We start from the raw sequence: 19,321 nt of genomic DNA, 5'->3' as shown, positions 1-19,321 counted from the left end.
GTTTCATTAACGCATAGCAAAATAGTATAGCAAAGGGGAACCGACTCATTAAAAAAAAAGTCACCAACGATTTAGAACACATGCTTTGGCGCTGCTTGGCGTTGGCCGGTGATGGTTCTCGAGGTGAACAGTGGTGGCAGCGGATGCTGCACAGTGAAGTGCTGGCTGACCAACTCAGGGCTGTCCAGAGGGCCCGTGTGACGGCAGAGGGGCTCGGCCTCTCTGTACCGACGTGGGAGCGGCCCGCATCAGTCTCAGACTGATCCTTCAGGACCTAAATAAAGTTATTCATACCATACCAACGATTAAGATACTCCGTAATGCGAAATTTGGGCCCACCTCTGTACGTGTTCTCATTTCGCGATATATTGGCTGGCGCGGACAATCTGTCTCGTGCAGCACGTTGCGAACGGAGCGAAGTGTGGCGCGACTGCCTCGCTAATCTGGAGACCGCGGAGAGCCAGCGCGTGGGTGACGCGTGGGGCGCGATTCGCAGAGCTCGCCTGTGACAGACTTCCCAGACGACGCTCGCTACTCTAGCGCCATCTCGTAGCCACCGTTTCCGCACTAGGCTTTTCTTCTCACCCTTTCGCCATGCCCTCCTCCTCCTCCGCTTTCCTCATCGCGTCTTTCATCCGCCGCTGCGCTCCGCGTTCACTCTTTCATCTTTCGCTGGGGCAGTTCGCTCGGTTACGCCGACGCAGGAACGGGCGCCTATGAGCTGGGCTCTGAGACAGCGCCACCATATAACGAAGGACAGCGCATAAATTAAAAAAATTCATTCATTCATTCATTCATTCATTCATTCATTCATTCATTCATTCATCCAGTTCAATTCATTTTCTTTTCGATCTTTCGTGCTCTATTCAGGAAAATAATCTAGAAGAGAAGAGCTATCTCAACTAGAAAGAAAGAAAGAAAGAAAGAAAGAAAGAAAGAAAGAAAGAAAGAAAGAAAGAAAGAAAGAAAGAAAGAAAGAAGGAAAGAAAGAAAGAAAGAAAGAAAGAAAGAAAGAAAGAAAGAAAGAAAGAAAGAAAGAAAGAAAGAAAGAAAGAAAGAAAGAAAGAAAGAAAGAAAGAAAGAAAGAAAGAAAGAAAGAAAGAAAGAAAGAAAGAAAGAAAGATTTTGCTTCGAAAACTACATGCCAACCGTATTCCAACTTCGCGTTACACCTGCATACACATGCCTCTATCTTCCGGCTTCGCCGAGCATAAGACAGAAAGAAATAACATTCGGCACCTCCATCTAATAACCCGCGAAAGAGCGAAACTTGTGTATCCAGTAGGTATAGGGTATATTTGCTGTTGCGACTACGGTCGGGACTTTCTTTTTCCTCTTCGTTAATTGTCCTTTAAAAAAAATGTTTTCCTTCAGTGTGCAGTCATGTAAGCGTTCCGGGTGGTCTCATTGCAAGTCGGTCTTTCCCGAAGGCGGTCTCAACTCGGCGCTCTCGGAAAAAATGTTGAATGACACTCTGTTGAAAGCTCTACTGCTGGTTCTCTTCACGGCACTGGAAAGCGAGGTCTTCTGTTGCAAGCCGTTTGACGCAGGTCAGTACACACTGCTCACTGTCGTTCGGTTGGAAAACAAAACTACTTAGCAAGTGAAGTTGTAAGCAAACCTCTCCTGTTTCTCTTATTAATGCGTTAGCATTCTTGGGTACTTCACGCACATTCAGGGGGCCGACTATCTATCTATTGTTGTGCCATTACCACAAGCCCGGATCCCGAATCTGCAAGATGCAGAATCTATCCTGCGAGCGCCATAACTCTCCCTTCACAAGTCAAGATGCTGCGCCTCGTGCGGGAGAAGCCTCGGCGGAGCAGCGTGTTTTGACGTGTCCGCGTGTGCCCGACGGCCCGGCGCCGCACCTCCCTTGCCTGGAGGTCACCGCGCGCGCGAACTTTGAAGCGGGTGGCCAGCGCGGTCGCTGGTTGGACCCCTCGGACGACCGTCGTGTGCTGACTTTGTATTGGGCCGGTTGAGTGACAATGGGCCTCGGGGATTATAAAAGCAGAGACACGCCGCTCGAAAACAGGATCCGCTGACCCCACCTGGAGAGAGGGTCGCTCCCGACTGGGGTGAGATGTGTCACGCGTTTTCGCCGGACGCCGTCGTGCGAGAACAGTCGCGTTTGTGTGAGCTCTCGGCCCCAGTGCCGATCCGTTCATGTCCTGTATGATAACCTGTATATAATGTATAAAGTCCCTTTTGTTATTCTCATCGACGCCAGGCTCGGAGTCTTCGCTACCAACGCTCTGTCACGAAACGGGTGACGAGCGCTACGGGACCACAAAGCCGTTATCGTGGTGCAGCGGTGCAAGTTCGTAACACTGGTGGCAGCGGTGGGATGTCGTAACACTGGTGGCACCGGTTGGAGTTCATAACACTGGATGGCAGCTACGGGATTGACCGGCATCAGCTACCTCGGCGCGGTGAGTGCCTGAAGTTTACCTCAAACACCAGACTTTCTCTGACACAGGTTATAGTAGCTCAGGGATTGACTTGGTGTTGCATTGTGTTTAACCTTGTGTGTTTCAAGCCTAGTAAGAGTGTTCTGAAAACCAGGGGATGCTGAGAGGGTAAACAGGGCAGTGTGTGAAATACTTGCATATGTCTTACTAGTAGTGTTATAGTAGCGTACGGCAGGTATATTCAAAAAGGGTAAACAGCAGGAGGACAGTGTGAACGATGGAGAAGTACAAGGTGAAGGAACTTCTCGAAATTTGTGAGGAGTTGGGCATTGAGTTGGGCTCAACCAAAAGAAAGAATGCGATCCTTGAGGTCATGAGGACTGGGGACGTAACGGCTGAGGAAGCCGCTGAGGCCTTGGCGAATATCAATGAACGTCGGGAAAGGGAGGAAAGGAGAGAACAGGAACGTCGCGAAGAGGAAAGGAGAGAACAGCAACGTCGCGAGGAGGAAAAGGAGGAAAGGAGAGAGATTCGTGAGCACGAGCTTAAAATGAAAGAGTTGGAGACCCGAAATAGCTCGCCAGCGCCTAGTCTCACTTCTAATGTTCCAAGAATACGCGATCAACTTCCACCCTTTGTCGTCGGAGAGGATATGGCCAAATACCTCGTGAAATTTGAGCACGTGTGCGAACGGAATAGCATTGAGCGATCCCTTTGGGCACAGAATCTGTTAGCCTTGCTTCCTGGGGAGGCATCAGACGTAATAACTTGCTTATCGAAGGAGGCGTTTGAGAGCTACAGTGATGTGAAGGAAGCGCTACTGCGGAAGTACAAATTGTCGCCCGAAGCTTTCCGGCAGAGGTTCCGGTATGCAAAAAAGGGTAAGGAGTCGAATGTTGACTTCGCGTTTCGTCTAAAAGCCGACTTGGTGGAATGGCTGAAGGGCGAAGAGGTTTACGACGACCGCGACAAAATTGTCGAATGCATCGCGTTGGAGCAGTTCTACCGTTGCATTGATGAGGATGTCCGGCTCTGGCTGCAAGATAGGCTAAAGGAGGTTAAGCTAAACAAGGCAGCAGAGTTAGCGGAAGAGTATTACACACGCCGCAGCTTGCACAGCAAGGCAGTGCGCATAGAAAAAGCAGATAGAAGAGATGGGTTTTACGGGAAGCCCGACGAACGGAAGGAAATCACGCGTCGCGAGTTTCGGGACGACGAGTCCCTTCCCAAAGAAACTGAAAGGGATGGACAGAATGCATCTCAGAATGATGACGATGGTCCGAAACAGCGAAACGAAATGACGCGTTCTTTTGAAAAACGGAGACCGTTAACCTGCTACAATTGCAAAAAGCAAGGGCACATCGCTGCAAGCTGCCCAGAGAGAATTGCTTTTGCAACGATACGGGAAACTCACAAGAACATACGTCTATTGGAGCCCTATGTGCAGGAAATTAAGGTAAACGGCAAGAAGTGCCGAGCACTGCGGGACTCTGCAGCAACTATGGACGTTGTTCACCCGTCTTTCGTCTCCTCGAGTGATTTTACGGGAGAGTGCGTTAGGATACGGCAAGTGGCCGAGAAGGAGAGTGTCTGTTTACCGATCGCAACGGTTAGCATTGAAGGAGAATTTGGGAAACTTAACACCGAAGCCGCTGTGACAGCCGCCCTCCCGGAGCAATTTTCCTACCTCTTCTCAAATAGCTCGGAGCAGCTGCTGAGGGATCAGGGCAAATCATTCTTTGCCGACGTGGCGTACATGGCCCCCACGCGATCCAAAGCGCGCCCGCTGTCGAGGGAACTTGACTTAGCGTCGGGAAGCGAAAGGCGGTGCGGCACACGGACCGATCACGGTAACTTGAGTGGCGAGCAGTCACGGGAGAGGCAGAGCTCGGAGGCTGGCCTAGACGAGCGGGTCCTGGAAGTGAGTGGGAGTGACGCGTGCAGTGCTAGCCGCGATATAGACTCGACGCCGCAATTAGGCGACGCGGGCTCCACACTCGCTCCGGTTTCCGCCAGCCGGCAGGAGCAGGCTGCAGTTGAAAGAGAAACTCGGATTCGCGAGCAACAGGAAGATTGTTCACTAGCCGATCTGAGGAAGAACGTCAAACGGGGAGTGAAAAAAAAGAGGGTTTCATTTGGCAAGGAATCTGGCTTAGTGTACCGCCGCTACACGGATAAGCAGGGTCGCAGATATAAGCAGCTTCGGATTCCGCGAAAATATCGCCGGGAAAAATGAATGACCTCATTTGCTTCCTCAGTGGTATGTCTTCGGTCCAAGCGATTTCAAGGGGACCATTCTATTTGTCATTATTATTGCTGATTATTAATTGTTTCATTTTGTTGTGTTGATGATTTGAAAACTGATTGTTTAAGCCTTGTGTGCTAGATCGTACACCTGCCTCTTGTTGCAGCGGGAGAAAAAAAGGGGAAAACAATTTAGTTAGGTTGATTTGAATTATGGCCTTGTCTGGTGTTTGACGGGAGACAGAGGGCACTTGTTCGTGTTGGGTGTTGCCTTTTGCCGGTCGGTTTTGCAAGCTGCAGAACGACCAAGCGGGACCAGTGGCGAGAAGCAAGGTCTTAGGAACGACCCGAGCGGAGCTGGTCAAGGTGCCTTGGCGACGACGTGGTGAGCAGAGCTCCTGTCCTGGCGAGTCGGACCTGGGCACGTGAGGTTACCTGGCGTCCCGACACTGGACGTGAACTTGGACGAGCCTGACGAACGTGCGCGCCTGGCATCCGAGCCACGTGGAGGCAGCTCGTCTTCCCGGCGCCTTATCTGAGGGCGGGGATGCTGTTGTGCCATTACCACAAGCCCGGATCCCGAATCTGCAAGATGCAGAATCTATCCTGCGAGCGCCATAACTCTCCCTTCACAAGTCAAGATGCTGCGCCTCGTGCGGGAGAAGCCTCGGCGGAGCAGCGTGTTTTGACGTGTCCGCGTGTGCCCGACGGCCCGGCGCCGCACCTCCCTTGCCTGGAGGTCACCGCGCGCGCGAACTTTGAAGCGGGTGGCCAGCGCGGTCGCTGGTTGGACCCCTCGGACGACCGTCGTGTGCTGACTTTGTATTGGGCCGGTTGAGTGACAATGGGCCTCGGGGATTATAAAAGCAGAGACACGCCGCTCGAAAACAGGATCCGCTGACCCCACCTGGAGAGAGGGTCGCTCCCGACTGGGGTGAGATGTGTCACGCGTTTTCGCCGGACGCCGTCGTGCGAGAACAGTCGCGTTTGTGTGAGCTCTCGGCCCCAGTGCCGATCCGTTCATGTCCTGTATGATAACCTGTATATAATGTATAAAGTCCCTTTTGTTATTCTCATCGACGCCAGGCTCGGAGTCTTCGCTACCAACGCTCTGTCACGAAACGGGTGACGAGCGCTACGGGACCACAAAGCCGTTATCGTGGTGCAGCGGTGCAAGTTCGTAACACTATGTATATTTGTATGTGACCGTTTTCCCATCTACATGGGTCTCTGGGTAGTCCGTGATCAAATGGGTAGCGCATCGGTCTGCTGTGCTGAGGGGACAGGTTTCAAAGCCAACCACCCGACTAAGTTGAGTCACTGAGTACGTGGCAATGTGCACAAACGTGCCGCTCTTCAACGAACCTCTTTCACGCCGACGAGGGTCACTATAGATGCGGGACTGGGTGGGTACCACTGTTAGAAGAAACTCTTTAACGCCTGCTTGGAGTACCGGGTATGTGCCACTCGGTCTACGCTGGTGGTCTCCAATGAACCTCTTTGACGCTAACTTGGGCAACTAGGTATGTGTCACAAGGAATGTGGAGCTCTTCAATGACGACAAGTATCCCTTAAATTTCTCCGATGTTCAGCGTAATCAAACTCGCGTCACAAGGCTCCCTCAAGGACAGCAACCCGACGCTTTAGCGAGCTGCGCCATGAATGCACCGAGTGTGTGAATCTATTCAATGAACCGCTAACTTGGGTCAGTGAGCATGCACCACTGAGTGTGCGTGAAGAGCTAGAACCATACTCAGCCTTCGCAGGCACTGGCGGTCCCCGCTTCTAGTCTCGGGGGCCACGCCTGGATTTATCGGCAATGCCACTAGATGGCGCAGCGTATCCAGAAGGAAACGCCCGAGAGGAGCGTGGTTACCGCATGGCGCATTTCTCAGCAATCGCATGCACCGGCGAGCCATACATTTCGGAGGCCACGCGCAGGCTTCGCGGCGGCGGCGCGAGATGGCGCCGACTGTTCTTGGGAAATCGCGAAAGAGGAACCCCGCTGCAGTGCACGCTTCCTACAAAACTCGTTTAGACGGTGCCAGCACGGTGTACCACTATATTTATTCAATGCAAAACGCATTACCGTCGACAGTAACCGTGAGATGAGTTTTGTCGAATTTTTTTAGACTGTGCGATCGCCAGAATAGCCCAAAATTTTTCTTTCGTAATGCCACACTTCCGGTTCTGGTTTCAGACGCCTGCAGTTTGAACGAGCGCATGTGGGTTTCATCTCGGTCTTTTTTTTTCGCTAATTACATATTATTACTGCCCTGTACACAGCTCTACGATAACTTGGTGCGCCTATTTCGATCCAAGCTTCATTTTGAAGCCTATAGCAAGTTGGTGAATGCCACTCTGGCTATGTGCTAATAAGACAACGTCGGCTGCATATTCGTATCGATTCCAGACTATGGATCGAGTTTTATATATTTCGTCACCCAATTCCGGTATTTGGTACGCAACGAGCCTGTCGTAACGCATGATCAAAGCGGCGGGGCGTTCTTGGACCCTGACGGTGTTCTGGCTCTGCTCTCCGCGGCGCTAATAGGGTGCTACTGGCATTCCTTTGAGATACAGGTCACAATCGTACTAAATAGCGTAAGCTGTGTGCTAGTGCACTTCGCGCGTATGCTTGTCTGTGTGTCCGTTTTTACTTTATCTCACTTATTTCCTTCATCCCTCATCAAATATTTCACAGTTACTCATGTAGGATACCTCTACAGCTACCGTCAAATTTTTCATCTCCCTCTCTGGACTATAGAGGCATATGTGTTTTGCTACTATTCGTTTCTTTCTTTCTTGTTCTTCTCCTTATTTACAGCGCGGGGAAAAAGGATTTTGCGGCTTAGAGCCAACTTTATAAAGATACAAAATCAGTGCAGAAGACAAATCGTCGCCACAATGAAACTCCTCACGCGGAACGATCTTAATAAGGTAGGTGGGTTTCGCTTTGCTGTATGCGTGCGCGTGTGTGTATGTGTATCTGCGTGCGTGTGCCGCACAGAAATCTTCGATTTTTTCGACAATTTCTTCGCGATTTGTGCAGACAAGTAGTTGAAGCTAAATGATGTGCCCGATTAACAGCCAACGTCGAATTAACATATAAGCAACACTATTCGCGTATCAGAATTAGAATATGATTTACTTACGGAACAGTGCGCTGGAAAAATCGGCTGGAGTAAAAGCAGTGAGAGCGGCTTGACAGGGCCCAGTTGACCGTAACATAGCAGCAGCTATGAAAAAGAGCAGACTGTTTAGATAGGGACACGCCGTGACAGAGGCCAAATAAGAACAAGCAAATTTTAAAAGAAATCTGTGGTCCACGATATGATTATGAGGCATGCCGTAGTGGGGGAATCCGGGTTAATTTTGACCACCTGACGTTCTTTAACGTGCACCCAAACAAGCAAATTGCTATACATAATAAAACATATCGATGGATCACGCAACTATACACCTCAAATGTAGCAACAGAAAGAAAAAAATGTAATTTGCAAACAGCACAGTCAATGTCATCGATAGTTACTTGTCACACTGCAGGTTATTTTGAACAGCACAGCACAGAACGAAGGAACGAGGCAAAAGATAGAGTGCTGTGCCTGTGAGTATTGTCCTGTGCCCGTTTGCTTCGTCGTGTGTCGCGCTGTTAAAGCAGAATAAAATAAAGATCAGCTGTTTCACGCGATGTACCAACCAACCCAGATGAACACGCTCCTATGGTTACTTATTGGCATTACTTAAGTCACGATAAAACAAGAATATGACCGCACGCAACTGTTCTTTTTTTTTTACTTCATCCGGGTGTGCTTATTACATGTGTTTGGTGTGGCAGGGACGTAACACTAAGCACATATAGGGATATAAAGACCCAACTTCAGAAAAACAACATAAACGACCTTGAACTAGTCAAAATATTATCTAATAAACAGTATATGGGAGACCAATGTCAAGCCCACAGACAAAATGTTCTTGCGTTGCTTTTTATTTATTAATTTTTATTGTTATTGTTTCTATTCTCGGAGTAGCTCTTCGTCACTAAACAGCGCTCACTGTACCTTTGCTTGTACAGGTTCGTGCTTATCAAAAATATAATATAGCCTCGCGAAATGCGCCGTTGAGCTCAATGTTCGCAGCGCGGAGCTTTGGGACTTTCGACTTCCTTCAAGGAACCACGCCAGATAGTATTGTCGTTACAGACGTTGTCGCATGATGAAACACATAACTCTCGTTTCCTTTCAGCTTGTCGAAGCTTTCTGCAACGCACATAATGACTGCATGAAGTCGACAGCGGAAGAGAGTGCAGTTGAGGTGAAGTTTTGTGCTGTTTGAGCAAACAGATTGCCAGTATTTTTTGGGGAAGAAATGCTAACCCGTTGTTCTGCATACTTGCAGCTTCTAGACTGCTGGTCTACCGCAGCCAGGAATGAGGTAACGTTTCCGTGAGGTGAAGCATGTCCATCTCGAACAAATGATATATTAACATAGAAGTATGCCCAAATCGGCGCTCCCGGCCGTCCTGCTTCTGAGCGCGAGGTCGCGCGTTCGATTCCCGGTAGCGGCAGCCGAGTTCCGACGGAGGCGAAATCCAAAAAAAGTGACGCTCGTGTGCCGCACTTTGGGCCCATGTCAACAAAGCCGAGGTCGTCAAAACTAATCCGATGCCTTCCACTACGACGTCCTTCATAAGTTAACTCAATGTGCGGTTTCAGGAAGGCATACTCTAATTTACTTTTAACACAGAGCTGCGCGAAATTCCAGCGCAATGTACATAAACAGAGAGTAGCTTAGTCTTATCGCGTTTCTTTTTAGCATGATTTACCTTGTTCCGGATATCTTATTGCTGAAAGTCATCACTGAAGTCGCGGTGACGATGAGAAGCTAGGTGCGGCTCGAACGCCCTTCTGGTCAACCATCTGATTTGTCATGACGTGTAGCGTCTCGCTGACATTTAGCGAGGCTGAGCACGAGGTCGCGGGATCGAATCCCGGCTACGGCGGCCGCATTTCGATGGAGGCGAAATGCGAAAACACCCGTGTGCTTAGATTTAGGTGCACGTTAAAAAAACCCAGGTGGTCAAAATTTCCGGAGTCCTCCACTACGGCGTGCCTCATAATCAGAAAGTGGTTTTGGCACGTAAAACCCCAAATATTATTATTATTATTATTACATTTAGCGAGCTTCGCTCGAGTCATGGAAGTTTACGCAAGGACTTCCGCAATCTCTGGTATAAGGAGCAACACGCCGCCCGGGAGATTTCGGAGGTGTCGTCGCAGCTATATAGGTCAGCTACCTTAGACAGAGGAACCAAATCTGTGCACCACTTCGCGAGCTGTGGCTTTAATCTCACGGTACACAACGCTCGTCTTCTACCCGGTGAAGCCATGTTCCAGACCTGGCCGGGGTAAGAGTTCATTGTGCAAGTGCTATCGTGCGCACGGTCAAGTTGTAAAGAAAAGAAAATGTAACAGGCAACGTGACATATAACCAATTACTCGCTGTAAAGTGAGATGCAAGTTCCATCGGAGGAAGTAGAATGAAGGCGCCACTTGCTTTCCCTTGCAGATAGCTGTGCATGGCCCAGTAACCAGTCTGTCGGGTCCCGCTGTGTAGTGGCCGGAACCGCTGAGTCGCACCTAACTACTTGACAGCGCGCGCTCCTCCAGGTGCGCCAAACTGTAGGTGAAAATCAAGTCAACCGCATCGTGTATCCACGTGCGCCCCACTCCATTCTGCATCTCATATATATAGCTTTTCGTCGGCGCCTTCCTACGTAACATATCTGGTGGAGGTGGACGTTCCCTGTACTTCGTCACGGAGCTTCGCAGTGGACGGTACGTCGAGCCTTCCTTCATGGCTCCCGGCGACGACAACTCGACTCCGCCGGCTCCGACACCTGCTGCCTCTTCGACGACGTACACCACTCTCCCCGCTCCCCGTGATCCTGGCGTATTCTCGGGCAAAGATGGGGATGACGTCGAGGACTGGATCAGCCTGTACGAACACGTCAGCCGCAATAACCGGTGGGACCCTACTATCATGAGATCAGCGTTCCGGGCAAGTTTGTAATCCATTATAATCCATTACTCAAATGATATTGCGCAACAAAAAAAAAACGACATGGACGTGAGAGGACGACACGCCAAGCGCAAGAGAGAGAGAGAGAGAGAATGAAGAGGAAAGGCAGGGAGGTTAACCAGATATGAGTCTCCGGTTTGCTACCCTACACTGGGGATGGGGGATAGGGGTTAGAAAGATGACAGAGAGAGAGAGAGAAAAAAAAAACGAACGCGCACACATGGAGACATACACACAAAAGGCGTTCCAGTTAAAGTCGTTCACACAGGCCGGTAGATCGCAAGAAGCGCAAAAGCGCTTGCACGGCCTTCTTCTGTGACGGTAGGTCCTTTCGATGTTGCAGAATTCTTTTTTCAGATAGCGGTTGGTCGTCCAGTTGGTCTAGTTCCTGGCTGAGGCATGCCCTCTGTGGACTGTACTCCGGGCAAGTGCACAAAATATGGCCAATTGATTCTTCATGGCCGCAGTGGTCACAGGTTGGGGTGTCGGTCATCCCTATGCGGAAGGCATAGGCTTTAGTAAAGGCAACGCCCAACCAAAGTCGATATAAAAGCGTGGCGTCTCTACGGCGAAGCTGTGATGGCGCTCGAAGACTTAATGTTGGATCAAGTGAGTGCAGTCGCGGATTTCTTAAATGTGGCTCATTCCATTGCGAGGCGGTGCACTGCCGAGCAAGTAGGCGGACCTTCCGTGCAGCGTCAGTTCTAGAAAGAGGAATGGGGACGTGGCGCTCCTCAGTATGGGCTGAGCGGGCAGCGTGATCCGCCCGTTCATTGCCCACAATCCCGCAGTGACTTGGAAGCCACTGAAAGGTTATGTCGTGGCCTGCATCACTGATATGGTGTAATGTCTCTGTAATATGGAATATTAGTTGTTCATGTGGTCCGCGTCGTAGAGGTGACAGTAGAGACTGCAGTGCCGCCTTCGAGTCACAGAATATAGTCCATTTGTGTGGCGGTTCATCACCAATGTGATGAAGAGCAGTAAAGAGCGCTGCGAGCTCTGCTGCTGTCGATGTTGTCGCGTGGGTCGTCTTAAATTTGATTGTTGTAGCTTGCGCTGGTATGACGATTGCCGCAGCGGAGCTGCTTGGAAGGACAGATCCATCAGTGTAAATATGCGTAGAGTCACGGTAGTTCTCGTACAAATGTAGTAGCGTGAGCTGTCTAAGGGCTGGTGATGACAGATCAGCTTTTTTCGAGATACCAGGTATTGCGAGGTTGATTTTCGGCTGAGCGAGGCACCATGGAGGGATCGAAGGTCTCGCAGCCGGAGTGAAACAAGCTGGCAATGATTCATGATATGCAGTTATCGTTTGGCTGAAAGATGTGTGTGGCCTGTCCGCTGGTAGAGAGGCTAAATGGTGACCAGGAGTCCTGGCTAGATGCCTTATATGGGTCCTGAGTACTTCAATGTCAATGTGGGTCTTGACAAGGTGGTCTCTAGCGATTGCTATCGTAGCCACTGTTGAAGCATTCTGAGGCAGGCCTAGACAGATCCGGAGCACTTGACCCTGAAGACTTTGTATAGTGCGTAGATTCGTTTTGCCTGTGTTGATTATTGCTGGCAAGCTGTATCGCAGAAATCCCAGAAAAAGCACCCTGTACAGTTGTAACATGGCACTAGGCGACATTCCCCAGGTCTTGCCAGCGAAAAATTTGAACAGGTGGCATATGCCTGTCAACCGTTTTTTCACGTAAGATATGTGTGGGCTCCATGACAAGTCCCTGTCGATTATGACACCTAGAAACTTGTACGATCGGACCCGTCGTATTACTTGGCCATTTATCGTAACACTGTAGTTTGCCATGGGTTTGCGCGTAAATGGCACTAGTGCGCATTTCTCGGAGGAAATTTCCAGGCCTCGATTACGGAGGTAGACAGCAGTTTGTGTCGCGGCTTTCTGAATTCTCGCTCGCAGCTGTAGGCGTGTTACTGCAGATGTCCATATGCAGATGTCATCTGCGTACATTGATAGCCTGACTGTGGTTGGCACGTCCTCAAGGAGAGCAATTAGTGTTAGATTAAATAACACGGGGCTAAGTACACCGCCCTGGGGGACGCCGCGGTAGCTATAATGTAGAGAAGTATGGCCTTCCTCGGTGCTTACAAAGAAGGATCGCGTGGATAGATAGCTCCGTATCCATTGAAACATCCGACCACCCACTCCTACCTCTGCGAGAGCAGAGAGGATGGCTTCATGCGTAACGTTGTCATACGCCCCTTTAACGTCGAGGAATAAGGATGCGCAGAGACGCTTACGGCGTTTCTCATGTTGAATGTAGGTGACCAGGTCGACGACGTTATCGATCGATGATCGACCGCGTCGGAAGCCCGCCATGGCATCTGGGTAGGTGTTGTGGTACTCCAAGTACCACTCCAGGCGTCCTAGGATCATCCTCTCCATTACTTTGCCCACACAGCTCGCCAAAGCGATCGGGCGATATGAGGAGAGCTCCAACGGCGACTTGCCAGGCTTCAGCAGTGGAACAAGGCGACTTGTCTTCCAGGTTGTTGGTAGCGTGCCATTTCTCCAAGATTCATTGTACACCTCAAGAAGAACCCCTCTCGCTCGCTCCCCCAGGTGACACAAAGCTCGGTAGGAAATTCCGTCAGGTCCTGGCGCTGATGTGCGGCTACACAAAGCTAATGCTGCCTTAAGTTCGTGGATCGAGAATGGTAGATCCAACCGGTGATCACGTGGTGGCGGAAAGCTGCTCGAAGGTGATGGAATGTTGGTAGCTGTGAGTTGGCCGGATAATCTGGCGCAGAAATCCTCTGCCACGTCAATCTCCGATCTCTTTTGAGAGAGGGCAAGTGCCTTGAATGGGAATCGCTGTACGGGAAGTGTCCGCAGTCCGCGCACCGTTCTCCATAGTTGCGATAAAGGCTTGCGTGGATCTAGCGACTCACAGAAGGCAGCCCAACGTTGTGATTCGAGCTTGTCTAACCGGCGCTGTATCTTCTTTTGCGTGCGCCTGGCGGTCCGTAGATCGTCCATTGTTTTCGTACGTCGGTATCTTCGTTCAGCACGTCGTCGGATCGCTCGAAGTCGTTCTAGTTCCACATCATAATCATTAAGTTTCGAGGAGCATGTTAGAGTACGCATAGTGTCTTGCACCACGCTCTTGATTGCCTCTTCCAAGTCGAAAGATGGATTGGCGTCGCAGTGTTCTTCCATAATAGACTGAAATTTAGGCCAGTCCACTCTTTGGATCGTATCCCGTATTTTGGAAGCGGTCAATCCTCTGATCTTGATGTAGGTGGGGATATGGTCGCTTCCGTGCGTCTCTATGTCCGCAAACCACCCTGCACGCCTGACTAGGCTTCGTGAGACGAAAGCCAAGTCAAGACAGCTGCTGTACGTGGAGCCACGTAAGAACGTAGGACTTCCATCATTCAGCAGCCAAAGTTCATTACTGGAGGCGAAAGATACCAGAGCTCTGCCTCTTGCGTTGATGATCGGACTTCCCCAGAGTGTATGATGGGCGTTGAAATCTCCAGTGATGACCCAGGGATTGGAAGTTGAGGAAAGGATGTCTCGTAGTCTTATGTAATCAAATCGACTTGACGGAGATAGGTAGGCGCCTACAAAAGTGAAGGCCAGATTCTTTTTCCTTACGTTGAGGCATACATATTGATTACTGTCATTAGGTGGTACAGGCTGATGAGTGTAGGTGAGGTCACGGCGAATGAACACCAAAACCTTACTGTTTTCATAAACAGCTGACGACATAAATGATTCGTATCCAGAAAGCCTGATTTTGTTCGATAAGTTCGGCTCGCAAATGACGATAATGAGAAACATATTGGCGAACACGAAGCGACGGAAATCCGAAAGGCGCGCTCTGAGTCCGCGGGCATTCCACTGAAAAATAGCTGCTTGTCGGACGTCTTCCCTAAAAGACCGTGGCTGTGCAGCCATGATCTACTCAAGGGTTGCAAGCACCGGACTCAGAGCGTCCAGTACTTGAAGCGCACTTCTGGCAGACGGTGTGTGCATGTTGCTTAGCAGCACGCGAATGGCATTCATTAAAGGCCTAATAAGTGCTATCACTTGCTCATCTGTTTTCCGCGACTCCTCGGATACAGCACCTTGCTGTACTGGGGGCGGCTTCTTCTGCGGCTCTTCTGGCGGTCGTGTACGTGGAAGTGGCGGCCATTCCTTTGTGGAGAGAGATCTGGCAGTTTGCTCCCTTCCAACATTGGTGATCGGAGTGCTGGAAACGTCCGCTGATGATGATGCTTGACGAGGGGACTTTTCCTGAAAGCTTGATGTTTTCCGCCGTGAAGACCGTTGTCGGTGACGTCGTCTTCGCCGTACTTTCACAGCGGCCTCTTTGTGGGTAGAGTTGTCTCTCACCATTTGCTTAAGAATGGTGAACTCTTTCTTGATCTGGGGACAGTCTTTGGAAGAGGCGCAGTGATCACCTTGACAGTTCGGACACTTGAACGTGGTTGCGCTGCAGTTGTCTTCTGAGTGGGGTTCGGCACATCGAGGGCACACGGCCGAATTTCTGCAAACACCCTTCACATGTCCAATCTTCTGACAATTGAAGCATTGCATTGGTCTTGGAATAAATGGTCGAACCTGGTGGCGAAAGTGGCCGACCTTCACGTAGGGTGGAAGGCAGTCGCCTTTGAAGGTTATCTTCACACAACGTGTGTTGCCGAGGCGACCAACATGCACAATCACGTTGTGTTCGCTTGCTGGTTTTATGAGAATTGGGAGGTCCGCATTAGATATTTCATTGTCAATGTCATAGATGACTCCAGTTATTGTGGCACCATTCGTTGGCACGATGGATCGGACCTTGATGTTTCCCAGCTGCGTTACATGTTGTAGTATGGTCAGTGCACTCGGGTTCATCACATCGATTGCCAGGATGTTTCGTCTAGTATTTATCCTAACATCCTTGATCTCATTTGGCACGGTGTTCTCTAGATACACGGAGAGTGCTTGCCTGTTGAGGACGCGCAGGTTGTCGGTAGCGTTCTGTGGCACAAACAGGATGGAGTGAGGCCATCGCTGAGGAGCTGTTTTCACAGTGTTCGAGCTGGACGCCGAAGATGAGTTGATAATTCTTCGTTTGGCCTTGCGGTACTGGACAAGTCGAAAGCTGTCCTCCGAGGACTCGTCACCTGATGCGCAGTACAGCTCCGTGTCCTCGCTACCACTCGACGTACTTCCTCGCTTCCTCGAACCGATGTCCGCGGGTGAACGGGAACCGGGAGGATCCTCAGGGTGTTGTACATCCATCACCGCGATGGAGGGGGCGGTAGACCCCACAGGTGCAGTAAGAAGTCCAGAAAAACACAGAGACGGGCGAGATGTGTTCCGCAAGAGAAGCACTTCGTCTTCCTCCTCCAAGCGCCAAGCGCAAACTTTCAAATAAGCTTATTGTACCACTGAAACCGATTTTATACATGTGAAGCAGTGTAGACCGCTCATGCGCTTACATGAAAATGAACTGCGTATTCATGTAACATAGTTACAAGTCATGTAATGCCGCGTCGAAGAAACTTAGTTCTTTTTCTGTAAGAGCCAGAGAAGGGAAGCTAACACACTTATCACCCAATTTTGCGATCATGTGCGCTTCAGATATTTCTCGGATGAGCTGCGTACTGCCACGGGAAACAATCGTGCATTGGTTCTCAAGAGGTTTGCAGCCATGATCGTGACAATGAATTTCCAAGAAACCACCGGAGCCATTTTTTACATTGTTGCTGTGTTCGCGGAGCCGATCATTCAGGCAATGCCCAGTTTGTCCGATATATTGCTTCCCACATGAAAGCGGGAGGTTGTAAACCACCCGGTGGACACACTCGACGAACTTTTTGCGGTGATGCTTTCTGCACTTATCGGAAGGAACGTCATTTGGATCCGTCAACCTGCAAAGCCTGCCGAGCTTGTACATTCGCCCTTTGGGCCATCTTTTTCAAGTTATGGTATATCCCGTGCATGTAAGGTATAACACTTACTTTAGGGCGTATGCCGGGAGGGGCATCGGCAACTGGCTTCTGCGTGCTGGAAAATACGGTCCGCGACAGAGACTAGCACCACCCTAGGATATACAGCCAAGAACAAACGTCGAGTTTGCTTTTCAAAGCTTACGTCCACTTCATGACAGCAAGACTTGCTAAGGGCATTCTTGAAGCGTAAACTGATAATGACCCGCTTAACAAGCTTAGAATGTGCGGACGAATACGGTAGACGTGGCTTGTTGGCTCACGGCTCATACGACCAACACGTGTGGCTCTCCTGAAAGCTCAGGCGAAGATCAAGAAAACGAAGAGACATATCTACCGGCATCTCATGAGTATTTTGAAGGGGAACTAAGCACTTAAGAAACGTTTCTAACGCTTTCTTAGCTTCCAGGATTCCCCATTCGAAAGCTATTCGTGTGCTATTCCAATTTTCGAAGAACACCGGCCTTAGTGGCCGACTGTATATTCCTCCTCTGAGCCTTACTCTGAGCGCGCATTGCTCCCTCTCTTCCTCTTTCTATTCTCCCTAACCTTCGCACAATTGAATTAAACTCTGGGGTTTTACGTGCCAAAACTACGAGTTGATTATGAGGCACGCCGTAGTAGGGGTCTCCGGATTAATTCTGACCACCAGGGGATCTTTAACACGCCCCCAATCGCGGTACATGGGCGTTCTTTCATTTCGCCCCCTTCGAAATGCGGCTGCCGTGGCCGGCCGGGATTAGGTCCCGCGAACTACTGCTTAGCAGCACAACAAGCACCACAGTCGCTACAATTACTTTGTTTAGCGCAAAACAACGAACACAAGTAAGACGACAGGACAGGGCGATAAGAAAGACAGTTCAGCACAATGCGTTGGCGGGCTAGTTGGTGCCAATCCATAATTACTTTGTTTAGCGCAAAACAACGAAGAAAGATGGTTCAGCACAATGCGTTCGCGTCGTATTTCTTGTGTCTGTTGTTTTGCGCTAAACAACGTAATTATGGATTCGCACGTACCAACTAGCCCGCCAACGCCTTGTGCGGGACCATATAGTCGCTAAGCCACCGCGGCGGGTCACTGAGGGCGATGAGATTACTACTAATGTAAACCGGAGGAATGAATGCGGATGAGCGTTGGTGGGACGTGAATAAAACAAAATTAGTTTTAGAGGGGCTTATATCGAGTGGGTTATTATTGCTCCAATGTTTCATGTTGCTTAAATCAGCATTAAGTTTCGAAGCTAGGTTGATTACACAACTATCAGAGTTAAAGATAACTGAGTCATCTGCATAAAGAATAGTGTTAGAAGAAAACAGGCGATTAGGTGTGTTATTAACATATATTAAAAACGAAAGTGGACCAAATATGGATCCCTATGGTATGCCAGTGTTTGTTATCATTGATTTAGAAAGAACATCCTTAATTTTTACTATTTGTGTTCTATGTTTTAAGTAATACTGTACTAAAGTTAGAGCAGGACCTGTTATTCTGAAAGAATAATTCCAGAGAAGAAACTAAATAAGCACTGCTAGCGGTTGCGCGGTTACTAATGGTTTCGTTAACGTTCGCCAAGTGTCTGACCATATATGCTTGCTCTTCTACTTATATATATTTATACATAACATTCAACCGCAGAATGGGCCCTTCCACGCTTCCGGTGCTCCTCATGTCTTTCACCAGGCCTTAGGTGATACTTTCGTAAGAAATTTCTGTTTTTTTGTGTAGATGTTATATGGTTATTGAGCAGACGCTATTGTCGTTTACTTGTCTCCAGAACAGAGTGAAAAATAGGCATACACAAAACAACATCGTTATTTGACACTACTGCCTTGAAGCGCCTTGAGAGGCCGCCTGTTCATTATTATTAGTAGTAGTAGTAGCATGTGGTAATGTCAAACATGCTTCAATGTGTGCCCCACGCAACCTCAAACACTCCAATGGCCCTATAGTTAACGCAGTATTCCTGTGTGATTTACAAGTTTTCGATACCACGAAATTTTAGGCATATTCGGTGTACTTGACAAGATTTTTTTTTCTTTTTTTTTTCATTCGGCTTTCAGGCGTGCCTTCGGAACAGCGACCTCACGAAGCTATCATTGCAAGCGATCGACGACCTAACTTCATTCGGGATAGAGTACGTCGATGTCATTGGTTAGTTGTGTAAGCTTGGACGCCAGCGACGTCTACACATATGTTTTTACAGGAAATAAATATCGTACACGTGGGTGGTGTCACTTTACTATAGAAATCTTTCTGACTTTCCTTAGCCTTCCAACGGGGCAACCATAGTGCGCACAATATACGCTGGTTCTCGTCAAATAACTGAGTCTCGGTTCGGCTAGTTAGGTTACGTTAGGTGGTAGGAAAGACACCTCGAAACGCGGAGTGCTCTTCTGTTGTGTACAGAGCGATACAGTTATGATTATGCAAGATTGATCCAGTTACCATGTGTCTCGGGAAAATCCCCCTTCACCTCACCATTCGCGGCAACTACTCTCCCCCGCCCTTTCTCCGGTGTTCCCGCTTCCTCTTTAATGTCGCGATGTAAAATTCGCTGCACTACAACCTGGTGTTTATCGCACCCTCGCGTATAAACAAAGTTAGAAGGACA

General features: G+C 49.4%; 1 protein-coding gene across 1 annotated transcript in view; it reads left to right on the top strand.

Annotated features, from left to right (window-relative positions):
* LOC135909261 (uncharacterized) overlaps nucleotides 1–18,866 on the top strand; it is a 31,437-nt gene extending 12,571 nt beyond the window's left edge. The window contains exons 2-7 of the mRNA XM_070538898.1: nucleotides 1,431–1,550; nucleotides 7,486–7,598; nucleotides 8,904–8,972; nucleotides 9,057–9,092; nucleotides 18,346–18,408; nucleotides 18,771–18,866. Of these exons, the coding sequence (XP_070394999.1) occupies nucleotides 1,460–1,550; nucleotides 7,486–7,598; nucleotides 8,904–8,972; nucleotides 9,057–9,092; nucleotides 18,346–18,408; nucleotides 18,771–18,866 (468 nt within the window). The 5' untranslated portion in view covers nucleotides 1,431–1,459. The remainder of the gene's footprint in view (nucleotides 1–1,430; nucleotides 1,551–7,485; nucleotides 7,599–8,903; nucleotides 8,973–9,056; nucleotides 9,093–18,345; nucleotides 18,409–18,770) is intronic.
* The last annotated feature ends 455 nt before the right edge of the window (nucleotides 18,867–19,321 follow it).

The sequence above is a fragment of the Dermacentor albipictus genome, chromosome 5, assembly GCF_038994185.2.
Source record: "Dermacentor albipictus isolate Rhodes 1998 colony chromosome 5, USDA_Dalb.pri_finalv2, whole genome shotgun sequence".
In the NCBI taxonomy this organism is placed as follows: Eukaryota; Metazoa; Arthropoda; class Arachnida; order Ixodida; family Ixodidae; genus Dermacentor; species Dermacentor albipictus.
Note: the sequence above shows the minus strand (reverse complement) of the source record. Positions and strands in the feature narration are given on the sequence as shown.